Source organism: Nanorana parkeri, unplaced genomic scaffold (genome assembly GCF_000935625.1).
Source record: "Nanorana parkeri isolate BGI_ZX_2015 unplaced genomic scaffold, ASM93562v1 scaffold166, whole genome shotgun sequence".
Classification (NCBI taxonomy): Eukaryota; Metazoa; Chordata; class Amphibia; order Anura; family Dicroglossidae; genus Nanorana; species Nanorana parkeri.
This window is the reverse complement of record NW_017306434.1, coordinates 1,824,531-1,838,659: the sequence shown is the minus strand read 5'-3', so window position 1 is coordinate 1,838,659 and position 14,129 is coordinate 1,824,531. Positions and strand designations below refer to the sequence as shown.

The following is a 14,129-nucleotide window of genomic DNA, read 5'->3' as shown; positions in this document are numbered from 1 at the left end:
GTGGGATTTTCTTTCACTTTCAGTGATATCAGTCACCGGGACAAAGAGAGAGGGTGAATCTCTATAATAAGAACAGGAATAAAAACCTGACGTGTGTTCGGATCCCTCTCCACTCTATCCAAAGCTTACAACGGTTTTGGCACCAGTTGTACATTGGTTCTCAATAGCACCTAACCTGTATCTAAGGACATTGCTTGGTTTGGTTTGGAGGGTTAGAGTGTTCAATAGGGAGGTCACCCTATTAGTCTTTGTGCTCTTTGTCAAAAAGGGGGCAATCTAAAATGTTGAGTTGTCACTGAAACAGGAACAGAGGGGAAATGTTCTGGTGAGGACACTTGCCATGCTGACAATTGTCTAAGAAATAATTCACTTACTCATACTATATCTTCTCACATTTTCCATCTTGAGTCAAGTCAGAAAAAGTGAAGGTGAAACATGTTCTCAATTAGACACAGACTTAAGAACAGTGACTGGGGTATGAACTAGGGATGCACCGATACCGATTATTTGGTATCAAGTACGAGTACCGATATTTTTTTTTCAGTAGTCGCCGATACCCAGTACCGGTGCCGTGTGCCCCGATTATCAGGAAGTCGGGTGATGGATCATGACCTGTCGCCCGGCTTTCTGATTGCCTGTGAAGTCGGTGTTTCATAGTAGTTGAGGTTGAATAAAGACACAGGTCCATCAAGTTCAACCTTTGTGTGCCTGTGTGTGACTGTGCATGTGTGTGTGTATATGAATCCCTATGTGGTCTAGTATTTAAGAGCACCTGTACCCCTGTATGTTGTGGTCTCTTGAGGCAGCGAGTTCGAGTGTTCTAGTGAAAGAACACCGGCTGCCGAGGCTGCCTGGCTTCCTGACCAATTAGGAAGCCGGGCGGCGAGTCCTGAGGTGCCTGATTGCTCAGGAAGCCAGGCTGCCTAGAACAGGTGAAGCCGGCTTCCTAGCCAATCAGAAGGCTGGGTGCCACATCATGACCCACCTGCCGGCTTCCTGATTGGCTAGGAAGCCGGCTTCACTTGCTTCTAGGCAGCGTGGCTTCCTGACCAATCAAGGACATGAGTCATGACGTGCCACCCAGCTTCCTGATTGGTTTGGAAGCCAGGCTACCAACAAGTGAAGCTGGCTTCCTAGCCAATCAGGAAGCTGGGAGACAGGTCATAACCCACCGTCTGGCTTCCTGATTGGAAAGGAAGCTGGCTCCATGCTCCCTCAGTAATTCTGGTGTCGGAAATAAGTATAGGAGCATTTGGGCGAGTACGGTTACTTGTACTAATACTAGTATCGGTATCAGTGCATCCCTAGTATTAACCATTTTCTACTGTATCCAAAAATAAAAATACAATTTTGGCTTTGGATATACTTTGAGGCCCGCCAAAGGGGCTTCCCGGATAATTATTATTGCATCTTAATAAATGGGGACATCACCTTCATAGAAGGTAAAAAGCGCCTCTACTGAATGTAAAATGTAACACCTGTGCTCTTGTCTTTCCAGACACAATGATTTACTTTGCTGGAATCCCCCTGGAGATGAGAGACGAGCTGGTTGCCGGAGTGGAATACATCAAGACTCTGGTGAACAGATTCAACAAGTTGAATCCGATGATCATTGAGGTGTTCGGTAAAAAGTTGGCAGAGATTTTGTGCCGTAAATACATTGGGCACTGGTACCCGGACAAGCCTATAAAGGGCCAGGCGTACAGGTAAGTCTTTATTATTATACACACCCAACTGATATGTATCCTATGACTGTTCGAAGACTTTAGATGGCCATTGTCCAATGCTTCTCTCTACTTCCTTGGTGGGCCAAGTCAACCTTGGATTACTTATATGTCTTGGATATTCCAACCAAGGGGTCTTCCGCCATAATTCCTATCTTCTTTCATGTCCATCTGGGAGTTCTGTGTGTTCCCCACCACTTTGGTGTTCTAGCTCACCCTGTTGAATTAAATATATTTAATATAAAGAAAATGTCCACTAGGGATAGTTGGAAAGTCCTCATATTGGCCATACCAGATGTGTTGACCCAGAACTCAAGATGATAGATCCTACTAACAGAGTTCCCAAGCCAGTTGGTTTAACTCTCCAGAATATAGAAAATCTGAAATATCTGTTTTGGGTTCACAGAGTTAAAGGTAGAAGGTGAAGAAATTACAGAAGCCCTTTATAGTATAATATCTAAATATATCTGATTTCTTTTTCAGATGCATCAGAATCAACAGACAAGATAGGGATCAGAGCATCCTAGAGGCTTGCGCTCAGTGTGGTCTCAGCTACAAGGACTTGTCTTTGCCCAAAGAGATGACCCTGTGGATTGACCCTTATGAAGTCTCCTGCCGGTGAGTAGCCAAAATCTTCTTTGAAGGTCTCTTAGCTATTCTCAATACATATTGAGAATAGATGCGGCCAGCACCATATGGAGTCACAGCTGAGGTTGTGCACAATTTCCCTGATCCGGTCAAGATAAAGGTGGAGTGATCAGGACAACTACGTCACTGGATTGGAGCCACTCCTTACCATATGACTCCTATAGAAACATCCCAGCAGGGTAGACTGGGCCTTCTTGATATTTTCCCAGGAGCTCCTCCTCCCCCTGATGCCCCGGGTCCCAGGCACAAAGAAGGAGGGGATGTTGTGGCGGGCTGTTTTCTCAGCCACCCAAGTATCTCGATCCTCCTCACAATTGGTTTTATCTCAGGCCCTGCCTATGCATGACCACTAATTACCGATCCCCTGAAGAAGCTGTAATTGCGAAACACGTTAGGAGTATTAGGACAATCATGTCAGCTATGCACTTGAATATGGAACACTGAAGACCATCGGGTTAATCATGTTAGTCATGCAATTGGATTAATTATTTTGGATTATTATGCATTTTTATTGTATGTGTACATATATAAACATAGGCTATTGGCCGGAGATTGTACCGAATGGGCATATATTTATGTGTATGTATAATTAATATATGAGATCCAATTTTATCATATTTATTCACAATTTACTGTATGTCTAATAAACCTTGATACAATTTTTATGCAAGCAATGGTTGTATCTATCTCTCCACAAACCCTTTTTTCCCCCTTTTTGTTGTATCTAATGTATTATAGGGGGAGAGATAGTACAAGGGGACAATGTTGAGGCAATCCACAAGTTTTTGTTTTGAGTATTCTCAATACATAGCAGTAGTAGGCCAGTGACCATGTCTTAAAGAGTGATGGTAAAGAACGTCACCAGCACTACGAAGATCCTTATAGAATCACCAAATGTTCATTTTATTGAACAATTTGTCAAATGGAAACTATTTTTATTGGATTCCATTTAACAAATTGTTCAATAAAGTTAACATTTGGTGATTCTATAAGGATCTTCGGAGTGCTTGTGACATTCTTTACAATCATTCTATGCATACAGAGGTGCCATCCTCAGTCATTTCAAGCACCCTCACTATCATTTGGGATTTCCAGTAAGGAGTGCAACAAGAACTTTGACATTTTCATATCTTAAAGAGAACCCAACCATAGCATTACCCAGCCACTACCACTGTGGTTGGTAACAACATAACTCAAGACCAATATGGATGAGAAACTAGGCCACCCATTCTTGCCAGCCTGCCTGGCTACATCGAGGAGTTGAAGGGAGCCAGGACCATGCACGAAACATCCTTACACTAAAATACCCGACTCCAGCCTCCATTTGGTTCTTATTATCCAGGTTTCAGGACATGGTTTCTCAGTTCTTAAGCTGCTTTTGCATTCCAAGGAGCAATATACAGTAGATGAGCATAAGGACTAGCAAAAGGACTAAGTGAAAGCTCCTATCGTACAAACTTATGTCCATATTATTGGTAGGGATTAAGGAGCAGGTGAGCCAAAAATGTAAGGACGGAGCTTATTGTAAAACGGGGGTGAGTACTTTTTGAGAGTATCCACTAGTGCTGCAAGAGAGTAGATGGTGGGTCTGGATTACTGAACGCCTAGCAGTGGAAACAAGTTCCCTGCTTACGTCTGCTATAAGTAAGGCTGACAATATTTTTTATACTATATATAGTATATGTATATATAATATATTTTTTATGTAAATATATTACATAACAGCCTTGACAGAACATTCTTTTATTTACCACTAGGCTGGGAGAAGAAAACTACCCATACACAGTGGCCATTTTTGACTCCAGGACTGAACGTATTCCAGCAGATACCAGCATCATAAATGGTCAGGAAAAAGCCTCCACAGATAACAAATGCTCCACTCCCACCCCAGAAGAGGACAGCTCCGTCTCAAGTTCTTCACTCCCATCATCCCCCAGTGTTGCAGGTGCTGAGAGCGATAGCGGGTATGATGGTAGCTGTGAAGATACAAATACACCACCAACCTCATGCAGTCCTACAGAAGAAAACATCTGGTGTGACAATAGTGTGAAAGTGCCCATGGTAGCTGAAATCATTCTTATTTTAATTATTTGTCAAAAAAAAAAGTATCAGCTTTATTCTCTGCCTGTTTGTTCTTATTTTCCTATTATAATAATTTAATAATAATTGCATTTCCTTTTTTTCTCAGGCCTCCACGGCTCTCTTCAGAACACCAGCTCCTCTCTGGATCCCTGACTGGAGGGCGACACAATTTTATCACCAAATCAGTATAGATCCCCAGCAAGCCTTTTGGTTGTAGGAATTACGAGGCGGAGTTCACGGCTGTATATACGAATAGAGATTTTTTTTATTTATTTTTTTTGCATCTGTAGACAAATGTGAACCTTTATATTTTTTTTAATAAACATACCATTAGTAATTGAAATTGGTTGTGGTTATTGTATAACATGGTCATTGGAAATTTGATAAACTTTATAACTTAAAGCTGAACAGTAGAATAACTAAAGCTGTAATAGCCCACGTGGCGGATATGGGGCCCTGGGGTGGAAGGGGGCCCCATTAGGTAGGTTGTTTGGGTAAACTAAAAATATGAAATCTTCCTGCATGTGAGGAGAGTACAGATCCAGTGCTGTATCATTAGGGGTTGGAGAGGTCTAGAAGAGATGATGTCAGACATACAGGAGGAGTCATTAGTATCATGGCTAGTCGCAGATCTACTTTGCTTTGTCCCAAAGCAGTGCAGAGAGCTGAGAGCTCTCTTCTCTGTCCAGGCTGAGCAGAGAGCTGGAAAGTAGAGACTGGGGTGGAGCTGGGAGATGCTAAGAGGGGCCAAGAGGCCAGGAGGTGGAGATGGCCATGGGTGGCTGAAGAGGACAGAAGATACAGTCCTTCTTCAGTGCTCAGCAGGACATCAGATGTCACTAGACATGTGCGATTCGTTTCGTTCCGAATCGAAATTCGGACGAACTTTCGGAAATTCGGACATTCGGATGTATCCGATTTCCGAATTACAGACATAACGAATGCAAACGAATCCGAATTTCCATTTCCGAAATTCGGTAGTGTTAGTACGAACGTTCGTTTCGTTTTCGGTTCTTATTAGTTTCTTATTCGTTTCGTTCGTTGGAGCAAAGAGACATTAGAGAAGGAGAAAAATATTTTTCCCCCTCAAATGTCACGAACGGAACTAATAAGAAACGAATAAGAACAGAAAACGAAACGAACGTTCGACCTACCGCTACCGAATTTCGTCCGAATCCGAATTCCGAATCCGAATTGACTTTCACACCCGAATCCCGAAAAACGAAATAACACAAATCCGAATTTAAAACGAAACTAAACAAATTTTTTGGCAGTGCACATGTCTAGATGTCACTGGTCTAGATGGACTAGCCGCTAGGTCCATATGCCATTTGCAGAACCATGATCTAGCCCAGGGGTGGGGAACCTCCAGCCCTCCAGCTGTGTTGAAACTACAAATCCCATGAGGCATTGCAAGATTTTCACAGCCACAGGCATGACTCCCAGAGACAGATGTATCATGGGATTTGTAATTTCACAGCTGGAGGTTCCCCGCCCCGGATCTAGCCCTTTCCTCACCAGCCGGACTGTCCCTGGTGCTCCACCCTCGACACTTGCCGGCAATTCCCAGGTGTCAAAATGAAAGCCGGAAGGTGCTGTTTTAAAGAAAAAAAAAGGTGTCAAAAATGACAGCAGACACTGACAAAATGTTTATAAACACCGTTCAGATTGGAGATGGAGAGATACAAAGTAACATCGGAACCTTTGCATCTTCACTGTTTAATTCATCTGCAGATTAAATGATAGCACTTTGATTTGCTTATTTCAGTTAAAGCAACCTGACAATTAAAAAAAATACATATATACAGTATATATATATATACACACTCACACACTATATTGCCAAAAGTGGGACACCCCTCGCAATCATTGGATTCAGGTGTTCCAATCACCTCCATGGCCACAGGTGTATAGAATCACGCACCTCGGCATGCAGACGCTTCTACAAACATTTGTGAAAGAATGGGTCGCTCTCAGGAGCTCAGTGACTACAAGCGTGGTACCGTGATAGGTTGTCACCTGTGCAATAAGTCCATCCGTGACATTTCCTGGCTACTAAATATTCCGCGGTCACCTGTTACTGGGATTATAACAAAGTGGAAGCAACTGGGAACAACAGGAACTCAGCCACGAAGTGGTAGGCCACGTAACATGACAAAGTAGGGTCAGCGCATGCTGAAGCGCACAGTGCGCAGAAGTCGCCAACTGTCTGCAGAGGCAATAGCTACAGACCTCCAAACTGCGTGTGGCCTTCAGATTGGCACAACAACAGTGCGTAGAGAGCTGCATGGAATGGGTTTCCATGGTCGAGCAGCTGCATCCAAGCCTCACATCACCAAGTGCAATGCAAAGCGTGGGATGCCGTGGTGTAAAGCGCGCCGCCACTGGACTCTAGAGAAGTGGAGACGTGTTCTCTGGAGTGACCAATCACGCTTCTCTGTCTGGCAATCCGATGGACATGTCCAGGGGCGTAACTAGAAATCACAGGGCCCCATAGCAAAATTTTGTATGGGGCCGTGTGATTTCTAGTTACACCCCTTGAAGAGCCCACATAGCTCACCTAAGGGTGACCCTGCAGAGCCCACCATAGACTCTCTATGGTGGGCTCTGCACGGTCACCCTCAGGTGGGCTGGTCAAACGCCTTACCTGTCCGCCTCTTCTTCCTCCGTCGGCTGGGCCCGGGCCCCATAGCGGCCGCCTGGGTCGCTATGGCTATTGTTACGCCACTGGACGTGTCTGGGTTTGGCGGTTGTCAGGAGAATGATACTTGCCTGACTGCATTGTGCCAAGTGTAAAGTTTGGTGGAGGGGGGGTTATGGTGTGTGGTTGGTTTTCAGGGGTTGGGCTTGGCCCCTTAATTCCAGTGAAGGGAACTCTTAAGGCATCAGCATACCAAGACATTTTGGACAATTTCATGCTCCCAAATTTGTGGGAACAGTTTGGGGATGGCCCCTTCCTGTTCCAACATAACTGCGCACCAGTGCACTCCCCTAAACATTATTTTACAGATGAGTTTTGTTGTTCTTTTTATTTCTTTTGTTATTTTTTCATTTTATTTTTTATTTAGCGTTGCGTTAAAATAAGCAAAAAGTTGAAAAAGGTTTTATTTAAATTTGTAAAGAACCGGAATCATAATTTTAGTGTCTCTTTAAACAGGACAAACTATAGAATAAAATGTATATTTTTTTTAATCAACATTAACAATATATAAATATATTTTATACGTTATAAATAATAACACTGATCAAAGTAGAAGAAAAAATAATAATATCTGAATGACTTTGTTATGTAACGTAGAGACAAAGTTATTGCTGAATAAACATTTCCGTAGCAGTTGCTCTGCTCCATGGGGGGGGTGTACTCCGGGCGGACCGGTTCAGTTAGTACAATATTAGCAGTCGTGACTTCTTTGTAGCAGATTACTGTCCTGTAACACACATCTCAGTCCCCTCCTTCAAAGGGGACTCCCCCCTTCCCTGCCACCGCAGCCATTTTACAGTTTTGACAAGTCCCGCCCTCTTTTGTGAGCTCATACCAAGAAATGAAACTGAGATCCCTCTCTGTGCACAGGGAATGAGACTGAAGAGCAAGACAGCCTGGAAATCACCAGGTATGAGCTTCATAATATAGGTTTTATCATTATCTGCAATAGGACTACAAGTGCCAGTATGCCCTTTAACCCCTTAATGACTGAAGGTCAAACAAACTTTAATGTCGGAGACCAGTTTTTGCCACTTTGTCATGTGTTAGTAATACTCTACATATCTTTGTAACGACTTAGTGTATCCAGGTGAATGATACCTTGGTTTGTGTATGGGGAATTTGGGTCTTCATTTGAGGGGTGAATGCTAAAGCAGAACCTCGGGCACAAATTTTACTGACCCTTGCAGTGTAGCTACCCCCCGCGCTTCAAGGTTTAATAAAAATTTGTGCCCAAAGTTCTGCTTTAATATTTCCCCCCAACTGAGAACAGTTCACTGCTCGTTTTTGTCTAGTTTAAAAAAAACGTTGCACTGACCCGATCCTCTTCAGCTCTCACCCCTGTACACCTTCTGTGGGCTAGACCAATAGGTACATTTCTGGCTCGGACATGTTTAAGCAACGCTGCTTCTGGTCTTTTTTTTTGTACACGATAGACAAAAAAAGAGTTAAAAAAGCAAAAACATTTGTATATGTAGTCCAGAGCTATTAAAAAAAGAAATGCTGCTGTAGAAAGTATACATTTTATTCTATACAGTGGCACCTCGGTTCACGAACTTAAAAGGAGAACTATGAGGCGAGTGAAAATCACTCATCCTCATAGTTCGAGCCGACCTGTGAAAATGAAACTGTCGTATGCCGGCTCTATAGATCGGGAAGTGAGCGAACACCTACTGCCGCTCGCTCACTTCTCGATCATCTCCCTGCAGAGAGCGATGACTGTCACTAGGGATGCACCGATACATTTCGAGTAATAGTGCCGATACCTGGCATTTTCATGAGAACTACCAGGGTTGCAGCTGGGACCGGGCTCTGGCGCTCCACCACTGTCCTGAAATCATTAGTCTGTATTGTTTCAGAAAAACGGTCACATGACAATAAACAAAAATGTATCAGTACTCGTACTTGTAAGTACTTGGGCAAGTACTAGTATTCGTACTCGTACAAAACTGGTATTGCTGCATCCCTTTATTTATAAAAACCAAATCATACAATAAAACAGAGATGTACAAAGCCCAGGAGCTCCGTGTGCTCCTTACAAATGACAGCTGCCTCCTAACTTTGGAATTTTTCTCTAGTCTAGTCTTGGAGCTCGAAAAGTATCGGTACATGTACGAGTACTGTACTTGGTATCGGTGCATTCCTGTCAGTCACCGCTCCCTGCAGGATTCCCCCCTCCCCGATCCTGCTGGACTGGAGGAATGGACGGGGGAGGGGGGCGGGTACAGCTGGCTTTGCCTCTAGATAGGCAGAGCCCGCTGTCACTCACGCAGCTGGGTGGATCTCGACAGTAATGTCTGCGGCGGTCTCAGTATACCGCAAGCTGTAGCTCGCAGTATACTGAGCTTTGGGGCACAGGAGGACACTAGTTTGTGTCCTTACATAGTCCTCCTTACCCTTAGGAGAACTATGGGGAAAAACACTCATCCCATAGTTCTCCTTTAATTCGTTCCACCATTCTGGTCGTGAACCGAACCAAACTGTGATCAGACCGCAATCTCAACTAGAGAAAGCCACGACCACGTGTCAGAGCGGGGAAGATGGCTGCGGTTGTGTTCGTCACCCGATGTGGAGTTTGTAAACAGAAGCAAAATTTTGCCGAACTTCCTGTTCGCCAACCGAATTGTAAGCGAACAGAAGCGTTTGTGAACCGAGGTACCACTATATTTTGTCCTGTTTAAAACAACACTGAAGTTATGATTGTGATACAAAGCATTGCAAAGTTCTTTACCGATGCAACACCAAAAAAACATGTAATAAACACATCGAAAAAAACCCCCAAAAAGTTCAATAATTGATGTTTAGACAAATGTACATAATAAAATCCTTAGAAAAATAATAGTGAAGGGCAGAAGGGGAAGAAGGAGTTAATAGGGGCTTTTTAAGGACACATTGGGGGGAATTTATAAAAACTGGAGCAAACAGAATCTGGAGCAGTTGTCCATGGCAACCAATCAGCTTCTCTCTTCAGTTTGCTCAGGTAAGATTTGAAAATGAAACAGAGAAGCTGATTGGCTGCAGTGCAAATGAGCTGGGTGGGAAGCCAGCCAGGGGGTCCCAGGTGGGCAAGAGCTGGGCATGGAGATGCAGAGCCCTTACACTTCTCCCCACCCAGCTCTTAGCAACCTTGGAATCTCTAGTTAGTGTCCCGCCCATCACTGTTTGCCTGGAGCTGGGTGGGAAGCCAGCCAGGGTGTCCCAGGTGGGCAAGAGCTGGGCATGGAGATGCAGAGACCTTACACTTCTCCCCACCCAGCTCTTAGCAACCTAGGAAGCTCTGGCTAGTGTCCGGCTCGTCACTGGTTGCCAGGAGCTGGGTGGGAAGCCAGCCAGCCTGGTGTCCCAAGTTGGTAAGAGCTGGGCAAGGAGATGCAGAGACCTTACACATCTCCCCACCCAGCTCTTAGCAATGTGGGAAAGGGGGTGGCAGGCCCATATTCCACCAGCACCCCCCTCCTCAGGTGGCAAAAGGGCTAGGGACACCCCTGTCAGCAGTTAATACAGATGTCATTTTTACATTCGGGAACTGCCAGCAAGTATGCAGGGGGGGTTGTCAGCAGCAGGTCAGAAGGACTGGGCATCATATAGGCCCCGTTCACATATAGCGAATTGTCGCGCGATTTCCGCCGCGATATCGCGCATTTTTGCCGCGCGATATCGCGAGAAGTCGCCGGCCAATGTTATTCAATGGAGCTGTCTTAACTCCATGTCGCGCGTCGCTCGTCGCGGTCGCAAGTCGCTTCTACCGGACCCTTTTTTCGGCGGATTTTGCGCGATTTTACTTTTTTTCTATGGAGCCCGACTTATTTTTAATGTTTCATTTTAAGTGATGTTAAATCACTGCTCCTTTAAAAATTGTATTTTTTAAAAGTGTTTTTTTCATTGATACATGTCCCCCAGGGCAGTACCCGGATCCCCATACACTTTTTATGGCCAATTAATTGCATATAAGGCTTCAAAATGGGGACATTTAATTTTCTGAGTTCTACCCCCATAGACTTGCATTGAGTTCTAAGTTCGAATTAGAACTTTTTCCATGTTCGAAAGTTCGAGTTAGAACCGAACACGGGGGTGTTCGGCTCATCTCTATCCCTGAGTACATCAATAAAGTTTTTTTGGGCATGTGTAGCACACCTAGTGCCCACAACCCATTAATCCAACTGCTTTTTTCCCCCCTAGTGCATTCAGAATACATAAAGTGGAATGGATTACAAAGAACTGGACTACGCCTTCCCTGTCAACCAACTGCAGGAGATGAAAATGGCCTTTGAAAATGGGGATTTTTTACAAGCTGCTCAAAACATCAAGAAATCCCTGGTAGGCCTAGAACACATCCCACTGAATATCGCGGTTACTGGAGAATCGGGCTCTGGCAAGTCCACCTTTATCAACGTCATCCGCGGTCTGGGGGACGAGGATGAAGGTTCTGCAAAGACCGGAGTCGTTGAGACAACAGTGGTGGCCACACGTTACTCACACCCCCGGCTTAGAAATGTGATATACTGGGACCTTCCCGGTATAGGGACGGCACATTTTACGCCAAATGAGTATTTGAAATTAGTTAAGTTCGACGAGTTTGACTTCTTTTTTATCATCGCATCGCACCGCTTTAGAGATTGCCACATTCAGTTGGCCCAGGCCATCAACAGCATGGGCAAGAAGTTCTACTTTGTCAGAAGTAAAATTGATGCGGACTTGAACGCTTGCAGGAGACTCCGAAAGAGCAGCTACAATGAGGACCAAATACTCATGGAAATTCGGAGCAACTGCATTAAGGGTCTACATGATGGAGGAATCATGTGTCCTCGAGTTTTCCTTCTCTCGTGCCTGGAGCTGGAAAAATACGACTTCTACCTCATGCAGAAAACATTGGAGAACGAACTTCCGAGTCACAAGAGGCACGTGTTCCTTCTCACCTTACCCAACATTTACTTCCAGGCCCTAGAGAGTAAAAGGGACGTGTTCAGAAACCAGATATGGAAACACGCTCTAGCCTCTGCGGCAAAAGCCTTGCTCCCGATTCCGGGCCTCTCGGTTGATAATGATATTGACCTCTTGGTAAACACTATAGGGGAATACAAGGAGGCATTTGGACTGGACCAAAGATCTCTTAACTGTCTGGCCACAACGTTTGATAAAGATGTCCATGACTTGAGGTCCGTGATCCGATCCCAGCTGGTCTTGAAGGAGATAACCTATCATGAGGTTGTCAACTTTATGCACAGACGAGAATTGACTAAGGCGGCACTCATGGTGACAGATTATGCGGCCGGGGCAGTGCCTCTGGTTGGAAGCGTGGCTGCTGGAGGTGTGGCCTTTGGTACGGCATACTGGCTGCTCTACAGCTTACTGAAAGACATTGCTGACGATGCCAAGAGAGTCCTGTCAAGGGCATTAGAAAATACAGTTTAAACTAGACCGGGTGCTGGTAAAAAAAAAAATTGTTCATCAATCAGCCTATGAAATGGTCCAATATAAATTATTTTCATAATTACCTCTTTCCATGGGGACAGCAGAGCTTAATCTTGGCAGAGGGCCTAGCCTATGGTGCCTACACTTGACACCCTATATCAGTCTAGCTCCCAACCTTCCTTGTCCATCTTGGGAAAGTCTTCCATTTTCCGTTACGGACTTCTCAGGAGAATTCCATACCATACCCTGTTCACGTACAATGCAACTCTGCCCCGACTACAACTCATAATAGCTACAGCATAGTTTGTAATATCCTCAGTCCTTTTGGAACAAGGACAAACTTTTGTTCGCATGGTTAAAAGGAAAGTAAAGTGATTTTATATTTAATAATCAGGAGTAGAATTTTTTTAAATTTGATATTAAATATGACATTTGGGTATTTAATATTTACCAGTGCGCTCTGCAAAATGAATGTAATGAGAGCTGCTTGTATTAAATGCATCTTTTATAATACCAAATAAAGCCCAACTCTAACAGTAACCCCTCCCCCTTTCCTTCTCCACACGCAGTACCAACAGTGGACAACATGATTGTGTATACATTATGCGGTCTTCCAGAAAAGAAACAGGACGCGTTTGAAGTTCCAGCTAAGTTGTCTAAAAGATTTTGTTCATCAATCAGCCTATAAATGTTCCAATATAATTTATTTTCATAATGACCTCTTTCTATGTGGACAGCGTGCTGAATCTTGGCTGGGGGTCTTACCTATGGTGTCCATTTAGGATATCCTTTCATCAGTCCAGCTCCCAACCTTCATTGTCCATTTAGGAAAGTTTTCTATTTTCCGTTACAGACTCCTCAGGAGAATTCCAGATTATACCTCGTTGTTTACCTCTTCAAAAGAGGTGTTTATTCTTTACATCAGGATTACAGCAGATGATAGTATTGTGCGGTCAGAAAATGATGCCTTTCCTCCGTACTGTGCAGATTACATGTGTGACCTTGTTACATGTGGCTAGTAGCTGTGGCCATGACACAGGAAGTACTGCACACAGGAAGAAGGAAGGGGCGTACACTAGGGGGAAATACATCGTCACATGAGGAATAATTACAAAAAAACATGTTTGTTACAACAAAAGGCCACTAGATGGCAGCATAGGATAACACATGGATTTAACTATGAGAAAATATATAGGCAAACACACTATGTAAAACTTCTATCTATATTACAATGCTAATATTAACTGAGGCTATGCATCTCATATTCTATCCCCCTATTGGGGCGGCACAATATGGGTATTTTTTATATTTACCAGTGTACTCTGCAAACTGAATGTAATGAGAGCTACTTGTATTGAATACATCTTTTATAATACCAAATAAAGCTCAACTCTGACATAGTAACTTTTTCGGTATTGAGCACGAGCACAGATATTTATATTTCGGTACTCGGCGATACCAAGTACCGATAACGGTACTTCCGGTAGCATTGAGCCGGCTTCCCGGGCAATCAGGGAGCCAGGCGGCGTGTCATTACCCACCACCCGGCTTCTTGATTGCCC

The 14,129-nt window shown here is 44.1% G+C and overlaps 2 protein-coding genes across 2 annotated transcripts; both read left to right on the top strand.

Moving 5' to 3' along the window:
• The first annotated feature begins 1,522 nt into the window (after positions 1 to 1,522).
• Positions 1,523 to 4,645, top strand: LOC108785527 (protein BTG4-like). Its single transcript, XM_018554612.1, has 4 exons — positions 1,523 to 1,706; positions 2,208 to 2,342; positions 4,130 to 4,405; positions 4,561 to 4,645. Exons 1-4 carry the CDS (start codon positions 1,534 to 1,536, stop codon positions 4,643 to 4,645), a joined length of 669 nt encoding a protein of 222 aa, XP_018410114.1. The 5' UTR covers positions 1,523 to 1,533.
• Positions 4,646 to 8,027: 3,382 nt separating this feature from the next.
• LOC108785526 (interferon-inducible GTPase 5-like) lies at positions 8,028 to 12,567 on the top strand. The gene is made up of 2 exons (XM_018554611.1): positions 8,028 to 8,065; positions 11,344 to 12,567. The coding sequence occupies exon 2, from the start codon at positions 11,359 to 11,361 to the stop codon at positions 12,565 to 12,567; it is 1,209 nt and encodes a 402-aa protein (XP_018410113.1). The 5' UTR covers positions 8,028 to 8,065; positions 11,344 to 11,358.
• The last annotated feature ends 1,562 nt before the right edge of the window (positions 12,568 to 14,129 follow it).